At 39.7% G+C, this 20,371-nt stretch overlaps 1 protein-coding gene across 2 annotated transcripts in view; it reads left to right on the plus strand.

Annotated features, from left to right (window-relative positions):
* Positions 1 to 16,218, plus strand: part of cntln (centlein) — a 112,081-nt gene extending 95,863 nt beyond the window's left edge. For both annotated transcript variants that reach the window (XM_014476186.2, XM_023333206.1), the window contains one exon: positions 15,523 to 16,218. In XM_014476186.2, coding sequence (XP_014331672.2) covers positions 15,523 to 15,633 — 111 coding nt within the window. In that variant the 3' untranslated portion in view covers positions 15,634 to 16,218. The remainder of the gene's footprint in view (positions 1 to 15,522) is intronic.
* The last annotated feature ends 4,153 nt before the right edge of the window (positions 16,219 to 20,371 follow it).

Genomic DNA, 20,371 nt, shown 5'->3' on the forward strand with positions numbered 1-20,371 from the left:
ATCTGAAGATGTTTGCATTTCTATAAATGTGCGCTCAGGTTTGTAAATATCCTGCTTTGTCAGTGTTGAATGAGAAAAAATAAATAAAAAAATTAGGGCAGCAGGTTCACGCAAATCGAGTAAATAGAAGCAGAATTTGAGATCCCACCCCGGTGATCCTGCTCCAGGCTCGAAAACAATGATTCAAAAGATGAAACAAAGACGGGCGAGTGCATCCTCACCGCTGGAGCCTTTGTGTGCTCACAGCCACTCATCTGTGAGTGCTCTCTGCTGGAGCTTTGCTTGAGCACTGTCAACGTCTGCTCGCTGTGATACGCGTATGATTGAGAGCGTCGAGGAGTGTGTGTGTGTGTGTGTGTGTTCATGTCAGCAGCTGCTGCAGGCACTCATGCGTCGCCTCCGCACCACGACACACAGCAGACACTGTTCTCTTGTTCCCCAGATCTTCTCCTGACCTTTCCACCTCCCACACACACACACACACACACGCACACACTCTGAATCCATGTTTTTCCCTTCTAGCTGGACAGCTCTCAGTCCCTGCTCTGTCTCTCTCCGCCGTCCTCTGTCCCGCGCTCCTCTCTCTCCCTCCCTCTCTCTCTGGCTCAGACCCCGAGGCAGCTTGTTAGTGGGGAACTAAATATTGATTTGGCGGGCCTGTCGATGCCGGGAGAATGAGCTAGTGTCCACCAGAGACCTCGGCACCGGCAGCCTGCTATCGACGTTTTCCGTGGGCAGAACAGGGGCGGTGGTGGAGCGGGGTGGGGGGGTGGAGATGGTGTGCAGAGTGGAGGAGGAAGAGGAGGAGGAGAGTATGACAAGGCTGAGACTTGCCCCCAGGTCCCTGCAGGGTCCGCTGGGACCTCTGCAGTCATCCCCCCTTCACCGAATCAGACTTTTTCTATCCCCTTTCAAGTCCATCTTCTTCTGTTTTTTCTTTATTTATTTCTCTAAATTGTTATTCTGCCTATATTTTCATTTTATCTCACTCTGCGTGGGTTGTTTTTTTTATTTTTATTGTAATTTCATATGTGGATATGAGACTGTCCTGATCGTTTCGGGTGACATAAATCATCGTTGTGTTTCCTTTAAAATTTAAGGCGTCTAATTAATCAGATCCAGTTCTTTACTCAAAGTCACGATAACAAATTTTTATGGACGATAAATTCTCCCAGAAGATATTGCGATAAATGACAATATTGTTGTTTTGAGACTATTTTCAACTAATATAATGCGAGAACACATTCTGAAAGATCAATAAACTTTAAATTGTAATGAACATTTAACACTGGAAGACATTTTAATTATTCAAAACAATACAGTGAATTATGAATTCTCTGGAAACAAAATTCTCCTTGAAAAAGGTTTAGTTGAGACCAAAACACCAAACTAAAAACTTTTATCATCTAGTTTAAGAGAAAAAATGGGTATATCAATCAAATGGAAATGATTGAACTCAATTTAATATGTCATGCGATTTATTGATTTGATTTATTGTTTATTGCGACAGGCCTTTCTGTACTGGTGCTTGAAGTCCTTGAAAATGCTAGAACTTCAGCTGGTCTCTTTCTGGGTATGGAAAGTGCTTGATTTCTGTAGAAAGTCTTTCAAAGTGTTTGGTATTAAAACTGCACAGTTTTGTAATAAAACAAAATCTTGTGCTTGATTAAAAACCTAGAAAAAAAGAATTACAGTTGGAACAAAATATTTTCATACAGCTTATAAAAAACCACTACTTTTTTTTCATTGCCTAAAGTGAAATTAGAATAAACTTGTTTGAGGTCGATTAGAAATGCCAAAAATATTTCTGTTTGCTAAATGCCAGAAAACTTGATGAGAATTATTAAAAGATAGTTTTGCATATTGTGTTTAAGCTTTTAGTTTGAGCTGCAATGTAATTTACCTCAACAGGATTTGTTTTGATTCTTTCAGTGTAAAGAATATTTATTATTCCTAATGACTCAGTGACTTAATGATCTGCTTACATTTTACATTTAAACATTTTACACGTTAACAGTTATTGAAATTGCAGGACTTTTTTTGTTTGTGTTTTGTTCTTGGACCAGTAAGGTGGATAAACTGTGTGAGAGAAATTTCAAAACATAAACTTTTGGTATGTTTCAGTTTACCTTTAGATTTATCTCATGTATTTTAACTCATCCATCCATTTTCTAAAACCCTTGTCCTTATTGGGGTCGGGAGGTGCTGGTGCTTCTCCAGCTAACGTCCAGGACGAGAGGCGGGGTCACCTGGACAGGTCGCCAGTTTGTCGCAGTATTTTTACTCATATCTAGCTTCATTACATACATTGTGATACATTTAATTTGTTTATTTTTGGTCATTTTGACAAATATGGTTTAAAGGTAATTGAAACTAAAAAGGTCACATACGTTTAATAAGCTGAGTATTTTGTATGTAATATGTAAACGGAAAGGCTGCTGACTAAATGAGTGTCAAGCAGGAGCCATTAAAGGTAATTGGTGAAGAAGCTGACTGGTCATAAAGTTCTGCATACATCCATATCAATGGAAGGTTTAGTGGAAGGAAAACTGGTAGCAAAAGGTTTGCCTCCAGAGAATTGTGAAGCAAAGCAAGTTCAAGGGTTTGATGTCGATTCACAAAGTGCTGACTTCATCTGCTAGAGTCACCACACACAGACGCATCGAGGACATGGACTAATACTGACGCTGTTCCTGTTCACATGGTTGGTTTTTTCAAAACATTTGGGTTAAAATGTTGTCTAGCAGTAAGAGGGACGGGTGCACTTCTCATAAGGAAAAAACATTATATGAAAATATATAACATCTTAAGACCTCAGCCAACAGGGTGATGCCTTTTACACAAATTGGTCTTTAAAGAGCAAAGCAGAGCTGAAAAAGTGTGTTAGTAAAGCAACCTGCAAACCTGACCCAGTTGCACTGGTTCTGTCTGGAGGAATGGGCCAGAACTCCAGCAAACTATTGTGAAAACCTCATGGAAACAAACCAAAACTTTTCACCAGAGCCAAACAGTTTAAAAAGCAAATTCAGCAGATAATAAGGAACTGTAAATATTATCTCTTACTTTTCTGGCATTTAGCAAATAGAAATAAATATGGTGATCCTGACGTAAAACAGGAAGTGTTTGTCTAGTTTAAAATCAGATGATCTGAAAAAATATTACTTTTTATACAGTGTATGTACATTTCTGGTAAAAACTTTAAATGCTAACCAAAGTCAAAAAAGATCTTCATAAATCAGTGAATTTAATTGAAATGGAAGCAAACTTCAAAAAGGAAAATCTTGAAATTAGTTCTGGAGAAACATAGATGAAAAATAGGAGGAGCCCTGCAAACAATCCACCCAGTTGGAGACACGAGACGCTGAGCTGATGTTCGTTGGGGACAAATTTAACTTTTTCTTAAAGTAGCCAAAAGGGTTTTTATGGTTTATTGTCTCAGTTTAGGCAAATCAAAACGAAACATAATCACAACATTTTGATTGTTTTTTTCTTGCTTGTTTTTTTTTTCTGCTCCCCTTGAGCTTGGCTCCAGAACCAGTGTTGTTGCTGGTTCTTTGCTTAGCCCCAGTTTAGCCTGAAACTGGTTTTAAAAAATCCTTCAGAGGATGTTCCTGTAACAGCTTTGAAAGACTTTCCCACTACGCTTCTCCGCTCTCTGTCACAGCTTATAAAAAGCTCACCAAGCAGAACCTGGGGAAGTTGACTGGTCCGGCCTGTCACCTTCGCTGTGACACTAATAACACACTTTCCTAACAGGAATATGATCATACCCAGAGGTGCACTCACACACTTGTTCAGATGAAAAGACACAGACAGAAATAGACTCTGTGAAAGGAAAGATGAGGGATCCATGTCCCTAACTGGCTGGCCTGTCACTGAAACAGGATGAGAGCGTGTGTGTGTGTGTCTGCGTGTGTGTGTGTCTATATATTTGTGCAAACTCGCAGCAGCCTCATCTTGTCACTGTCAGTAGCTAATGGAGCTGCCAGGGGGACAGCACTTTATTATCTCAGTGGCCCTGTCAATAGCAAACCCATCAGTCACTGTGTGTGTGTGTGTCGGGGTGTGTGTGTGGCTGCCAGTGCAGAAAAAGCTCCAGAGAGGAGAACCAGTGTGTGTGCAGGTTATTGTTCACAATCACTGTCAGCCACTGCCACTTGTCAAAATAACAAATTCTACGATTAGACTTTAATCACTGGTTTAAACCTTTGATGTGAACTGATCTCTGTTAAAAATAAATATGTTAAAAATAAATAAGATAATAATTTATCTACATTGTTTGTTATTTTGATTCTCAAATATAAAAGAATAGAATCAATTGAGTGTAAAGTGTGACATCATCCAAATCACGTCTCTCATTGGTTGGTCAGACCTTGCGGCGCCTCCTTCTCCAAATGTTGCTGACTCCAAAGTTTTGGTACCAGAGCTGTTGTAAATGATTATTTTAATAACTGAGTAACCTGTTGATTATTCTGGTGGTTAATCGAGTAACTGAATAAAAAAAATAATCCTGTTCTCTAGCAGCTGCAGAAAATGCTAGTAAAAAAACTTTTTTCAATGAGTAGGCCTGCTACTGCTTAAAATTCAAATATATAAACTATGCAAAAATTATTTTTACTATCAAATTTGAAGTATGAAAAACATATTTCTTGGGTAAAAAAACATTTTACATTAACTTGTGAAAATTAAGAAGTAAACTTAGATTGAGCCAATAGTAAACATTGCCTTTTATATTTCACTTCAGTATGAAAGTTTGGAAAGCTTTTCTATAAAATACATTTTTCTAATTTTTTCACATCATTTCTTTTCCTGATCATCATGTACATAGATGTGAGCCAGAATGTATTTCCTTGTACGTGTACAACATGTCAGATTCTAGAAAAGTTAGTCTTTCTCAAACGGAAGAAAACGTCGCCCGCTAGCAGCCACCAACAAGTTTGATTATCTTACTGAGGTAAAATTCAGAGAAAAATCATAGAATTCCAGAAATTCAACGAATTTTCCTAACATCAGTAAGATCAATAAGAGCTCTTTTCAGTCTGAGGATTCTTTTAAAATACAGATCCTGGTTTTTAGGATGTTTTCACACTGGATAGTTTGGCAGACTCTGATTGGGAACCAAAGTTGCAACATTTGTTACATGTTCAGCTGCTGCGGTTCGCTTTCACAGTGCCCTGTGTCAAATTATCCAAACAAATTGAAAAACCTGTTATTCTCCTGGATACTGAAGGAAATTACTGAGAAACCTCTGGAGAAGAAACTGAGCGCAACTTCTTTCTTCACAAAATGTCAACAAAAATGAAGTAGGTCAGATTTTAGTGGTTGTAGGATTTCCCTGTTGTCTTTGGTAAAAGACCATGAGCGGTTTTTCCTTCTACCACTAGACACACATATTTGTTTTGGTTGTATTTACCCAGAATGCCCTGCGCTGTAGTCCACTTCCTGCTTTTGGATTGGTCTCCGATCCATTTGGAGTTCACACCTGCATTCAACTGAACTGAGACCAAGGTTTATAAGCAGGCCAGAGTTTGCCTTTTTGGGTTACATCAGGGTCTCTCCTCCCCAAACGAACCGGACTTTCTAGAGAAACGGACTGGAGTTGGATTAAAGCGGACCAAACAGGGCTGGTGTGAATGCACCTTTAGTTTCCGATCACCAATCACGATCTGGCGAGCGTAAAAACGTGCAGTACCAGTCACCACCGGTCAATTTCTCTGTGCATCTCTGCTACCAAGCCGAGTGCTGCCCCGCCCCGCCCCGGCCTGGCCCGGCCCGCCCTCCCGCTGCTTCCCCACATGTCCACTCAAAACAAAATGAAACATTACGCTCATTTCTTCTTCCCTCACCTCCACCGTTGGGTTAATGAAATCAAAGCCAATGCCTCTCCAGAGAGGGCCACCGTGTGCAGCGCTGCCGTAGCCAGGATCAGGGGACAGCGCTGCCTAATAACCCTGAGCAGGCCGGGGGGGCACTGAGTGGCTCCACCGCAGCCCACCATGAATAAGGCCAGCGCTGAAGATGGAGTGTCCATGTGGGCTGAGGGATCCAGGCATCGGCCGAGGAAGCATCGATTTAATTGCCTTTGGTTTATTTGTGGAGTCCTAATTATTGACTGGAGGTAGAATTTAATGGGCTGGGTCTTTATGAAGACAGGGAAATGACTGGCTTCTGCTGCTGGCCAATAATGAACAGGACAACACACACACACACACACCCTCAAGATAATTTTTCACACTCATTTTGCACGCACATGCCTATCTCGAGCCTCATGACAGCATAATAACATTTAAAAAGTCATTGAGTGTGTTGATTCCTTTATGAGAGGACAGTGGTTTGTTTTAGTGGTGCAGGGTGGCGCTGAGGGCCTGCTAATATTTACCCCGCAATCACACTCCAGGGAGGCGTACAGGCATCACTTCTTATCAGCCTCCCAGCCATAACAAGCAGGTGAACCTTACATTAAGAGACTGGCAGAGACAGCCCGCTCCAATCTGCTCGCTCTTGTTATAAAACATCAAAGGCGTTTATTGATGGTGCGAAGGGCTGAAATGATTCCTGTAATTTCAACACTCTGCTGCTGCTCTCTTCCTTAATGACCGCTAAACAGTAAACAGGGCTGAATGGCCGACTGTATTCATGTCGTCTCTCTGGAAAGCTTCTCTGGTGTTCTCGGGGATTTAGCGTTCGCTGCTTTCTCGGCACGCTTTGCAACGCGCGGGGAAACTTTTCTTCTGTTGTTGTTGGTGCTTTGAGGCTCGTATTGTGCTGCGTGGCTCATTATGTCGCCGTAATGACAGAGTGCTCAACTCCTCTCTGAAGGAAAGTGACTAATTAAGCCTCATTTAATGATTGAGCTAATTAAATCAGCCACTCCTTTTATCTCTCTGAGTACGTTTGCATGTGTGCGGAGGGGACCCGAGTCGAGCCTTTGTACTGTAAATATGTCACTGGATCAGAGGCGGAGACTCTGTAAGGAGGCTCCCCAGAGAGCGGCGGGTCGAGTCTCTCTTCACTTCAGAGTGGATTCAGAGTTTTGGGCTTTTTTCCAGCTTAACTGTGAAAATAAGTTGACAGATGCAGCTTGTTACTCATTAGACAAGTTGTGATGAAGGCAAAGCTGTTTTATCGTTTGTGTGGGCCTCACAGCTGCCCAGATTACTTATCATTTCAAAATCAATGTATGAAAGGTATGGAAGCCTGATCCTGCCAAAACTGGCAGGATCAATTTTGGCTTCATGGATTGCTCTGTATCCATGAAGCTTCCTTTTAAACTTCTCCGGAATTTGGGGTCAGAGTTCAGGTATTATTTGGGTTTTTGAGATGCTAACCTACCTCTTCTAGAACATTTAGAAGATGCTAAATCTCCGATGTAACAATTCTACAATCTGGAACAGTAATATCAAAATTATGCTCTTTCTAACATCATGCAGATCAAATCAATTTTTGATCTTATATGTGAAAGCTGCTCATTTTGTTTCACTGTGCAGCTCCTGAGACCTGAAGTCTTCCTAAAGGTTGCATCTCTTTTGTATGGATATCGCCTCTCCACGTTTTTACCTCCGTCGTGGCTGAACTCACCTCCTTTCCTCACCTAATGAGCAGGAACCTGAAACAAAGACCCGGTGCTGTTCTCTGTTTAATCTTGGCTTTATTTAGGTCAGATCCCTAACAAATACCATGTTGCACATTGAAATGATGTTTCCAAACAACGTATCAAGAAAATGAGAGATTTTTAATTACAGTATTTGTGGCCCCAGGTGTCCAATTCCCTTTCATATCCGTCCCTGGTGGCCTAAAGGGGAGAGAAACAGAGGGATGTGCCGTGCTGCTGGGGAAGGTAATTATGAAGAAGAGCAGGAGAATAGGCTTGTCGGCGCTTTCGTGATTTTCTTACCTGAGCCCCTCTTTGCTAATGTGACATATTCATTATTGGAGATAATCAAATGCAAGGCTTTTTAGTGTGATGCCTTTGTGCTTTTTTTAATCTGCTTATGCTGTTATTGTTGTTATTCCCCAGTTTAATAAATTTGATTTTCAAACAAAAGTGAGAGGACTAAAGATCAAAGAACTGCTTTCCACCCCTCTGTGATAAAACTACAGTAACTACTTTCTTACCTTGACTAGTGGCCTAGATTGGAGACCGCTCTCCAACGGGGACTCTTATTTACTGCAGGTATCCTTTGGCACTTCAAACACATTTTTATGAATCTGCTGGTTGGGTTAAAGGATTCTGCATCAAAAACACAGGATTAGGAGTGGGCGAAATGGACTTAAACGTTTTATCATGATGTTCTATGGTTTTATTGTGATATTGATAAAAGTGACAATAACTATTTATTCTTTTTAGGCAACTTTTCGTCTTTTTAAGTTTATTTTTATACCACATTTCAGCAGCAAGCAGAGGTGGGCAGAGCGCCCAAAAAAATGTACTCAACTAAGAGTAGCATTATTTCAACCTATTTTTACTCAAGTAAAAGTATAAGGTGGGCATCCAAGAAATTATTCAAGAGTAAAAAAGTATTTGGAAAAAAGTCTACTCAAATACTGAGTAACTGATCAAATTCTTAATCATTTAATATTTCAAAATTACATAATCAGATGGAACAAATTGCAAAGTTAAATGGAAATGTTGGTATTTTAAGGACAAAAAGGACAATAATTGATATAAAATTTATAAAATAACAAAATCAGACAAAACATTTTTCCAAATCAATGTATTTCAGTATGAAACTTATGAACTTCAAAACAAAAACTGCAGGAGCGTGTCTGGAGACGTTATGCTTAAAACAAGCTTGTTCTTCATTCAGTGAAGTTTCTCACAGTCGGCCAAATATCTAGAAATTTTACTCAAGTCGGAGTAGAGATACTTCAGAATAACGTTTCTCAAGAAAAATAAAAAGTACAACTCAGTAAAAATATACCTACGAGGAGATTTTTCAAGTAGATGTAATCGAGTAAATATATCTAGTTACTATCCAACGCTGGCAATAAGTCCGTTCAGAGTGTTTTAGATGGTAAAAAATGTAAACAGTCATAAATGAAACCAGTGACAAACATTGAGACAAGTGCCGACATCAAAATCAATACATATCAATATGTTGTTCAATGTTCCCTTTATTATGACTCAAGAGCAACTGCACACAGTATGTTGTTTAGTATAATTACTCTGTAATTAACTGTGTAATTATTGTGTCACAGCAAATAGAGCTCCACAAACTCAAATTCTGATTTTAAAAAATATTCCCATTTGTAATGGTTTTATTTAGGACACCAGTCACATAAAGAAACGAGATTTGTATCACAAAGTATATTACCTGCATTAAATGTTCAAACGTTTTGAGATTTATTGATGCTTTTATTGAACAAGCAGTGGATAAAATGGTAAAATTAACAATAATGACAATGTAGAGAGTTTCGGGGGGTCTTAAACAGGATTAATTGGAATTTAATTGGAATTTGGAATTTTTAATGATTAATCAAAATTCTTCCGTTAAAAGTAAATATATCACGATAAATGATAATAGAATAAATGCCCACCACCTCAATGCAGGATATCAGCTGGTTTGTAGCTGTAAGGACAATATGTGCAGATTACATCCAGACGTCTCTTCTGCATCTCCCTCCTCAGTTGGATCCATCTGCCCGACACGATCGCTTCAATGACTTACAAATTGGGCCGTTGGAAATAATTGAGCTCACCTGTTCAGAGGGAAAGCACAAAAGAGCTGGGATGATCGATCCTTTATGTAAAAAAAGAGAAAAAAAAAGAAGTTCTTGTGTGTGATGCCACTATCACACAAAGGTCACTGGAGTGCTGCAACTTTGAGCTGCTGCTTGCCTTCAGGTGTGCCCCGGGCTATAGGATGGTGGTGTCATTTAATTGGCTCATAAAAACACCTTTTTGCTTGCAGCTCCTGTTCTGGTCCTCATACACACACACACACACACGCACACACACACACACACATGCAAGGACACCCCAGCAGGGCTACATGTAGACAATTGTGATTTGTTTTATGCACAAATACATTTTGTTTTTGTGTATATCAGGTACGTAAGCAACAGGTGTTTGCTTCACACGTTCATACTCGTTGATGTTGCCGAGTGTTTGAGTCACTAGGATTTCATTAGCCACATTTCCGTCAATGTTTACGCGCATTTTAAAGTATTCAATCAAGTTTATTTGTATAGGACATTTCAGCAACAAGGCAGCTTAAAGTGCTTTACATCATAAAAACACAAAAATACAAAGATCCCACACACTCAAGCAGTAAACATTACATTTTGTCAACTGCCATCGTTACTCATCAAAATGTTGGTCAATGTTTCACCTATTATGGTTCAAAAGCAACTCTAACCAGGTGGGTTTTTAGTCTTGATTTAAAGGAACTCGGTGTTTCGACTGTTTTGCAGTTTTCTGGAAGTTTGTTCCAGATTTCATGTGCGTAGAAGCTGACAACAGTATTTTAAAGTCTGTTCTCTGAACTCCAGGGAGTCAGTGGCGTTCTGGATCTGATTAATTTATATTTATTTTTTATTTTCTTAGTCAGACCTGTGAAGACATCACTGCAGTAATCTGTGTTTCTCTGTTTCTCCCCCTGCGCCACCACAGCACGACCCCAAAGGTGATAACTTGAGTTTCTTCCACTCGGCTTGCAGTCTCCCGGTTCAGTGCTTCACCTGAAACTCTCTGTTCGCTGCTGATGCTTTCCTGCCTTGATGTCCGCATCTTCTCTCTCTGGCTAATTCACCAGTGGTGTATCTGATGACTGGCAAGCCAGACATGTTGATAGCTTAGGTTTTGTTTTCACTGTTCAGCGGTTCCTTCAGGACCTCCCTTACTCTTTTTGGTACTTTGTCATGGCTCACTGTTCTGTGGCCTTTTTATGGTTTCCATCCGCCCGAGGCTTCCCAAGGTATTCATAGCTGTCGTCAACATCAGCAATCTTGCCTCATGTATAAATAGATGTAACACACACACACATACGTACACGCATATGTGTTGGTGGGTTTGTGTGTGAGTTCACTGAAAAGATACTCATGAAATCATACCTAGAGAGAAGAAAAGGTCTCCTCTGCAGGGCCTGTTGAATAGTAATAGATGTGAGTTAACATGGCTTAGTGCTACAGTAGCTAATGTAGCATTGCCAAGGGGGACAGGGTCTCTTGCAAAACAGGGGTTGTGTTGCTTACTGCTGGTTCTAGTGTTAGTTCTGCCAAAGGGGACAAGGGCCCGGCTAAATCAACTGTAGCATAACATTAGTGCCAGTTCTTAACGCTGCCTTAAGCAGCCCAGGGGACTCAGCAGAGCAGCTGCATCAGAGCTCACCTCCAACCATCCTGCAGGGTATCAGTCCCCAGCCAGCGTGGCAGTCAGATGAAAGAGGCTCGGAGTCATTCCTGTCCCTTTTGGGGTCAGAGGGGTTCAGCTCTCCTGCTGCAGCCTTGGTCATGTTTGAGGTTTAAACAGGAGAAGAATAAATGATGAAATTCAATAATAACAGAATACCTGGAAACCAAAGCAGGGCTGGCTGGTAATGTGCTAAATTTAAACGGCTCTTATGCATGAGTAGAAAAACAAAGAGCAGGAACAGACTCCCTCATACTGGTGAAAAATGTCTCTTAAAAAGAGTTAAAACTGACTTTAGCTGCCACATCTGAACAATCAATCAATCAATCAAGTTTATTTGTATATCACATTTCAGCAACAAGGCCGTTCGAAGTGCTTTCATCATACAAATACAAACTAAAGTAAAAAAAAAAAAACTACAGTAAAAACTGTTTGGTAAATGTAGCTGATCAAATTAATATTAAAAAATTACATCGTCAAATGGACCAAAATATAAAGTTAAAGTGGAAATGTTGGTATTTCAGTGGCCAAAATGATAATAATTTATATAAGTAACAAAAATAGCAAAATCAAACAAAAGAAAAAAATTTCAAATCAGTTTTTTTCAATAGGAAACTTATGAAACTTTAACAAAAACTGCAGGTGTTTGTCTGGCGAATCTTTGGTTTAAAAATGTTTGTTTTTCATTCGGTGGGTAGAAAATCCAGACATTTTACTGTAGTAAGAGTAAAAATACTTCATAATGAAAGTACAGTGTAGTAAAGATACTCCAAAAAAATTTTTTTCATAAAAGGTGCTCAAGTAAATGTAATTGAGTAAATGTAACTAATTACTGCCAGTCTCTGAGGACAGGATGCTGTATGTGAAATAACAGCTGTAGGAGCTCATACTCTACAAAAAGGACATTAAAAAGACTCAAAATGACTGAAGGAAGAGTTGAATTTCTTTGATATCTGTTTTTTTGGCGTAAGTTCACATGTGAAGTTTATCTAGATCATGTTTACCTGTTTGTGTTGTTTACACGTATTCCCTCGCTGGAACTTTTAATGATCCCGTCTCCCACTTTCCTGTCCCTCTGAGCCTTGTGTTGTGGCTCTGTCTCTATTTTAGTGGGTTTGTTTGCATAGTTAGTGGCTCTAAGTGCAATTAGTTGATTAGGAAACGTGTGCAGCCGACAGAGAGTGCGTCCTCCCTGGAGGACGGCAGAGAAGCGAGATGTCTCAGCAGTTACTTCGGGTGTTGACGCTCTCTGAGGAGCAGCGCCGGGTTTTCTTGTGCCTGCTGCACAAATGCACACTACTTCCTGGCACAGAAGGCCTCCTGTTGCCTGATACTGTTACTTTCAATAAAGACTGTCTGTGAGGGTCTAAAGACAAGTGTTATTATCTGGGGGTCTCACTCTCCAGGCACATCAGAAATGAACCAACTATAGTTTCAGATCTCTCTCAGCTGTATGTTGCTTTGTTTCAGAAGATCCATAGTAATCCAGGCAAAGACATCTCAAAGGTTTTGTGAAATATTCACTGTAGAGCAAAATTTTACTCCTGTGAATCCAACAGAAAATACTATTTTTGTTGAATCCAACAGAACTGTGTTGAATCTGTTGAATCTTGTGTTTTCCAAATTCTTACCAAATATTTTTGGTCTAGTTTCTAAGTTTCTATTGCAAACATCTTAGTGTGCTTGAAATAAGACTAAACTAACTTATAGATGATCTTTCAGCAAGATATTAAGTCTATAGTTCCTTAATATTGCTGAAAAAGTACTAGTTCCAGTGGCAGATAAATTCACATTTTTACCGTGCTATGGAACTAGAACTTTTTCAACAATGTAAAGGAATTATTTACTTAAACAAGCTGCTATATCATGCTGAAAGGTTATCTATAAGTCAGTTTTATCTTATTTCAAGTGTGTTAAGATATTTGCACTGGAAACATGGTAAGATTTTGCGTTTTTTGCAGTCGCTACTGTCAAGGTTTCAGTTGAAAACGGGGCGATCGGGACTCATAAACATTTTAATGCTTTTATTCCAACCATGCAGACACACTGGACGCGTCTTCGTGTTTAATTCCTCGCTTCATGTATGATTCAGGGGACATCAATTGTCCTCCCGTCTTCCCAGTATTAACACCAACCAGTGATTCACATAACAAACAATCCTCTAAGCATTCCCAGTGTTCCCAGTTATGCCTGCAAGTGCTTCTGTTAAAGAACGATAGATTTCCAGGGAAGACGCCCGTCCTCAGGTGCATGAAGAAAAGACAACAGGCGCCATTTTTCTTCACGTAAAAGGGTTGATTTTTATCTTTAGGCCCATCTGAGGGAAAATCTTATTTTCGTTTTGGGTCATATCAAAATCATGAATGTTCCCAAGGGCTGATTGTGGCAGAATTTATTAATAAAACCCATTAACAGTTCAAATATTAATAAATAGCTGTCTGCATTTGATAAGGACTTCTTAAAATTAAATTGACAGTCCTTCCAGGATTTTATTTATTTTTTTGTTTGCAATCAGAATCAGATTTTGTGGTGCTAATTTAGAAATATTGACAAGTAATTTGGCAGTATTTGTGTATGACGGTAAATGTGACTTTTTCATCCATTTGATATCGATCACGGTCTGTAGCTCGACAGGGTGAAGCTGACAAAGCAGTGTAGTAGAAGTAAGAACTACTGCCACCTGCAGGTTGGAGGTCACCACTTAAATCTGTTGTTTTTTTTGTGAAAATTTGTGATAATCTCACTAGTTACTATAAAATTATGTGTGGATCTCCCGTGAATTTCCGCAAATGCAGAATTACAAAAAACTGGGGCAACTGATTGATGCAATTTTGCAGTAAACAGATAAAAACTTCTTCAATTTGACAAAATACTATTTAAGCACACAACTGTTATCTTAAAAGCTGCAAAAACACAAAATCTTACCAAGAATTTTTGGTCTAGTTTTTAGTGCAAATATCTTAGTACACTCGAAATAAGACAAAATTTACTTAAAAGTAACTTTTCTACAAAATGTGGAAACTTGTTTTAAGTCAGTAATTCCTTAATATTGATGAAAAAGTTAAATAATCTCATAGTTGAACTGGTAATTCTTTTATTAATATTAAAGGGGCAGAATTATGTTTTCCAAGCATATGGGGCCATTTTATATCATAATCAAGTAAATATGTTAACTTCAATTATTATAAAAATGTTATCTGCAGCAGATGTAACTTAAAATAAATTTGACTTTGCAATTTAACACCTTGGAATTGGGCCTCTGTCTCTTTAAGGAACTCCTGCCTTGTTTGAAACTCCGCCTTCAAAAAGCCACCTCTACTAACCCTTTATCTACGTTTTTACCAGCGTTGCACTGAAAAGCAGCTCCTGTAATGAGCTCAGCAGATGCACACTTCCACCAGGTGTTTGCTAATTGCTGCTGGCTAGTCTGAAGGAGTAGAATGGGGGAGTAACGTGTGAGGCGTAAACTCAGAAGTTTAGAAACTGCAGCTCTGAGGAGGAGGTATGCCTCAAAGGCGGGACTAGATCCAAACAGGCGTTTAGAATGGTTGTCATGGAGATTAAATGATTTCTCAAACATGCATGAAAGAACCAAGGCAACACTCCAGGTATGGTTTCCATGAGGGAATAACAATATAGCATGATTGTAAAGCTCAAAGAATAAGTTTTTACGTAATACTTCTTTAAGAAATTATTTACTTGAAACAAGCTCCTGTCTCTTGCTGTTATCTGTAAGTTAGTTTAGGTGAGGTAATACAAGTGTAAGATATTTGCACTAGAAACTAGATCAAAAATACTTTTTAAGATTTTGTGTTTATGCAGTGAAGACGGCCACTAAGAAGCTATTGTGGGCTGGATTCGGCCCTTGAGTTTGACACATTGTCTACAGTAGGAAAATGTAAGCTTCCTGCCTCCAGCTTCCCTTCTGTCCCTCTGAAAGAAGGAATGAAAGGAACTGGAAATGAAGGATGAATGACTGATTGCATGTTCAGGAACACGCATTGCCATAAATCAGACACAGACGCTGTAAAAGGCTGTGAAGTTTGACACGTCCTCTGGATCCATTTGGTTCCTCTGGTTTCACCAAACAGCAAACAGGCCGCCTGAAAAGTTTTTTTTTTTTGATGTGTTTTCCTGCTTTTCCTCCTCTAACCTCTTTCTCTCCCCTGCAGATTCCCTCTGCCGGCCAGCTAATGGAGGCTGTGCGCGTGAAGATGAAGGAGAGGAAAGTGCTGACAGAAGAGCTGGCCACGCTCACAGCACCAGTCAGCGAAAAACCCTGACTCCCTGGGCTGAGGCTGGGAAAACTGTCATCCTCTCCTCTTTCACCCCCCTCCACCATCCTCTTCTCCTGACTTTCCCGCCCGGTTCCTGCTCAGCGCTGGCCGGCTTGAGCCAAACGGAGCCGCGGCAGCATGACCAATATTTGTTGTAAAAAAAAAAGTAAAGCTGTCAACTCACTCCGGGCCTCCGACTCACACCCCGACTTTAGTAAATGAGCCCTCGACATCTGTGATTGCGCTCAGCGCGCTCCGGCTGTCAGGCGGGGCCCCTCGGAGCCAAACTAATTTACGGTGCAGTCCTGAACTCGGGGTTGGGGGGGACATGGCAGACGCTTACGCTGATCTTTAACTTACACCTTTATGAACCTTCTGCTTCCTTTCCCTTTATTTTATCTGACTGCTGAAGGCCTTGAGCTGCTGGTGCCAAAAGGACATTTTGAAACTCTCAGATCTGTTGGTAACCGTGGTAAAGACGAGCAAAAGGCCTTACACTGCAAAAACACCAAATCTAACCACATATTTTCAGTCTAGTTTCTAAATATCTTACTACACTTAAAATAACACGAAACTAACTTACAAGTAAGTTTTCAGCAAAATATAGGAGATTGATTTAAGTCAATAATTCCTTAATATTGATGCAAAAGTTCTAGTTCCATTAGCAGATAATCTCGCCTATAAAATTAGAGTGAAATAATCTGCCAGTGGAATTACTGTTCAATATTAAGGAATTATTTATATTAATCAGTATGTTGCTGAAAAGTTACTTATAAGTTAATTTTGTGTTATTTCAAGTGTATTAGAAACTGTGTAGATAAAAATACGTGGTAAGGTTTTGTGTTTTTTCAGTGTAAAATTAATCATTTATGTTCCAGAAGCGTTAATGTCAGAATAATTCAACAAAAAAGTCTTTGGAAATATTTCTGTGGGATTATTATTGTAATAAAGCGGCGACCTGTTTTCTGCTGAAGGCCACCAGGTTTTTATTGTTCCAATATTCAAAGATGTCCTAATTGAGAAATGAGCCCACAGGATCACAGATCCTCCACCCTGCTTAACAATGGATACAAGTTGCTTTTTCATGTTTGTTTTTCGATTGTTTCACACATCAGTTACATTTGAGTATCAGGGCCTTGCTAAGAAAATAAACAGTAAAACTGCAAGAATAAAGATAAATTAATGCCTTTTATAGTTTCCATTTTATTGTTTCTATTTATTATTCGGTGACCCTGAGTGCTTAGAAAGGCAATGTCAAATAAAATGTATTATTATTATATTACAGTATGAGAATAAAGTCATAGTTTTATCAGAATCAAGTCATAATACTGTTGACTTTATTCTCAAAATATTATGACTTTATTCTCGTTATGTTATGTCTTTGTTTTTTGTAATTTTATTATTTTTTCTCATAATTTTATCAGATTGGCCCTAATTCTCAGTCATAGTTTTTAGTCTCGTCTGATCAAATCTATTTTTTCCAACTTCAACATGTTTATTTCTGTAGTTTTTAAACAGGAACGGTTTTATGTTTCCAGTTGTTTTGACCTCAAGATGCCACTTTGTGCAGCGTTTGTCTTAAAGGTTTATTATCATTACCATCTTCCTCACTGTCTCTGGTGGACAGGTAGATATTAATATAAATAAAAATGTTCTGGTATGTTTTTTCCTGTAGGAACCGTTTAAAATACTAACATTTTAATATGCGACTTTTTTTACTGACTCGGTTTTATTATTTCAGTTTAGTTAAACAGTTATCTATTGTCAGGATTTTTACGCATTTTTATCAAACGCTTAGAGTCAAATATGTCTGCACTTCTAACGTCTTAAGAAGACGTAAAAACATTTTGATGTATTTTTGAAGGATATTTTCAGATGGTTTCATTCTGTAATTATGCTGAAAGTTGTTTTTCGTCTGAGCAAAAGTTGTTTTTCTGAGCGTGTTTTTTGTCGTTTCCAGTCGGTCGGAGTCGGCGCTCTGCAGGCCTCCTGATTGGCTGCGCGACGCAGCCTGTAACAAGCGCCCCCTGCTGGTGACGTCATTCACAAAAACCCGGGCGAGTTCACACATACAGAGCAGGGCTTTGTTAAAGAAGGAGCTGCTTCAAATCTCTTTTATCTGCTCCTGTTTCCCTACCTTATTATTATTCCTTTTGAATATTAAATCCCGACACCGCTCTCCTCTGTCCTTGAGTTGCTATCCTCCTTTTCCTTTTTTCCACTTTCGCACCTTCTTTTTTTTATTTGTTTAAAATCCTGTGTTCAGGAATTAAAAAGAAATAATTCCACTTTTTAATCCCACCCCCACTTCTCTTCCCAAATATATGCTAATGATGTCGTTTTCCTTTATCTTTTTATAATAAAGGATTAAGCGAGGACTGTCTTCAGCTGCAACTCGGGGACCAATTTAGCCGGGATTCAGGAGACACGAACCCCGGCGGTTAATTACCATTCATTAACATAGTTTGCATCTTTCCTCCTTCTCCAATACCCAGGAGCCGACTATTGTCAATATTTGTCCCATGAAAGAAACTCTTCAGCCTGTTTTCCAGTCCTGTCCTCCAGCGTAACGCGCTCTAATGACAAACATTAATAAGTCGGAGCGATCCGATCTCTGTCTGCGCCGTCGCTCGCTTCCTTTCGGTGTAAAATGCGACGTCGACACATTTCGCCATCCGGCCTTGGCTGACACGCTCCTGCTTTTCTGTGACACATTCAAACGCGCGCCCCCTCAGCTGATGCTCCCCTGGGTTTAATTAACCTGGCCTCACCTCCGACGCTCCCACAGTGAAGACGTTAAAACGCCCTTCGACCCGCCCATAACACACACACACACACACACACGCAGCAGGCGACACACATGATTCATCTTTTTTCCTGCGTAAGAATGGGATGTCATCTCCATCTTCTCTTTTTCTCTTTCATTCTCCTTGTCTTCCTCCTTTCTTTTCTTGTATGGCTCTCATTAAGGCAGATTTCCTGTGGGAACGACTTTGATCAGCAGCTCCAGATGCAAAGTTTTCCTCTTTAATTCATTCCAACACAATAAACTCAGCGTCATTTTATCCCCCCACAGATTTCATCATTTTTTTAAACAACTTTACCTTTTCAGTTGTGGTCAGGTTTTTAACTCACTAACTCTATTTTTTTCACCAGAGCATTGGTCTGTTGCAATGAGCAATAAATCAGTTAATTACTCAATAATTTCCATTTTTTTATGATTTATTGTTTTTTCATTTTTCAGTCTTCAGTCTGGTGCTTTAGTCTCAATTACAGAGACTTCATAAGTTAGTTCATTTGTTATTTTGTTTATTTATTTTGAATATTTAAAATGTCTTCCAGTTCCAGTGTTAAATGTTCATTAGAACTTAAAGTTTATCTTTCAGAATGTGTTCTTGCATTATATTAGTTGAAAACAATATTATGGTTTATTGCATTAATTTCTGAGACAGTTTATCGGCCAGCAGAATTTGTTTTGACAGACGTACCGATGGACTGCCTGGGTTTGTTGTTTTACAGGGGCAGTATAAGCTAAAATCAACTTCGTTTTAGCTTTATGTTATAATGTTATTCCCTCATCAGAAACAAACCTGGAGTGTTTGGATTCTTTTATGCGTGTTTGAGAAATCCTTTAATCTCCATGGCAACCATTCAGCCCAACAAAACGCCTGGTTGGTCCTAGCTCCGCCTTCTAGGTGCAACTCCTCCTCTAAGATGCCGTTTCCAAGCAAACGAGCTTCTACCTCACAGAACAGTCCTCCCCCACTCGACTCCTTCAGACTAGCCAGCAACAATTAGCAAGCACCTGCTGAAACTGCTGAGCTCATTATAAGAGCCACTTCTCAGAGCAACGCTGGTAAAAACATGTTGAAGGGTTAATAGAGGAGCCATGTTGGGATGGATTCCTGAAGGAGTTTCAGAAAGAGCAGGAGAAAAGTTTGTTCCCAACAGAAAACCAGTTTTTTTGTGTGAGGAGGAATCGGTGCTCATGTTTACGTCCATGTTTCCCACTGATGATCAAAACAAAACTGTTCACTACATCCAAGAGGCCGCACCACCTTTAGACGTTTCTCCATTAACATGAAGGATTTCTAAACAATCTGTCAGCCATGTAATCCCCTCCTGCTTTAGTGTTTGTGACTCATAAAAGTCTGTTTTAACAATACTGGAACTGCAGCCTGGGATTGATTTATATGTGTTTTTCTGGCTCTAAAATCTGACTGTGATCCATCGTTTTCACGCGGATTCCTGCAGGGGAATGTTCCAGATGTGATCCCTTTGTCTGGTCGGAGTCTGTGCCACTTGGGTGGGGAGGCACTGCAAGGAGAACAACCTAAGGTTTGTTTTTCTGCTCCTTGTGAGCAGAGAGTCGCTGCAGGTTTCAGCAGCCAGATGTGGAGCGGATGGAAAACAGTCGCTGGGGGGATTCCCCTCACTTCCCTGACACAGTTTCGCTCTCCAGCTATTGCTGCCAATACATCGGTGGGCTTTGATTTTTCCAGGCGCAGACACTTGGCACTGCCTTAAACAACAAGGTGCTTGTGACAAACAGCCAAACGTGTTTTTGACGAATCTATAATGCAGGATGTTTACTGTTTTCATTGTCTGTCCTCCGAGAGGTGTCTCAGTAACAAAAGACAGAAGCTGTTTTCTCTGCGGATGACGGAAATCTCTCTGTTTTCCATTCTAGTAATATTTATTACCTGACCCGTGGATGTATCTATATATTATGTTCTTTAATATT

The sequence above is a fragment of the Xiphophorus maculatus genome, chromosome 5, assembly GCF_002775205.1.
Source record: "Xiphophorus maculatus strain JP 163 A chromosome 5, X_maculatus-5.0-male, whole genome shotgun sequence".
Lineage (NCBI taxonomy): Eukaryota > Metazoa > Chordata > Actinopteri > Cyprinodontiformes > Poeciliidae > Xiphophorus > Xiphophorus maculatus.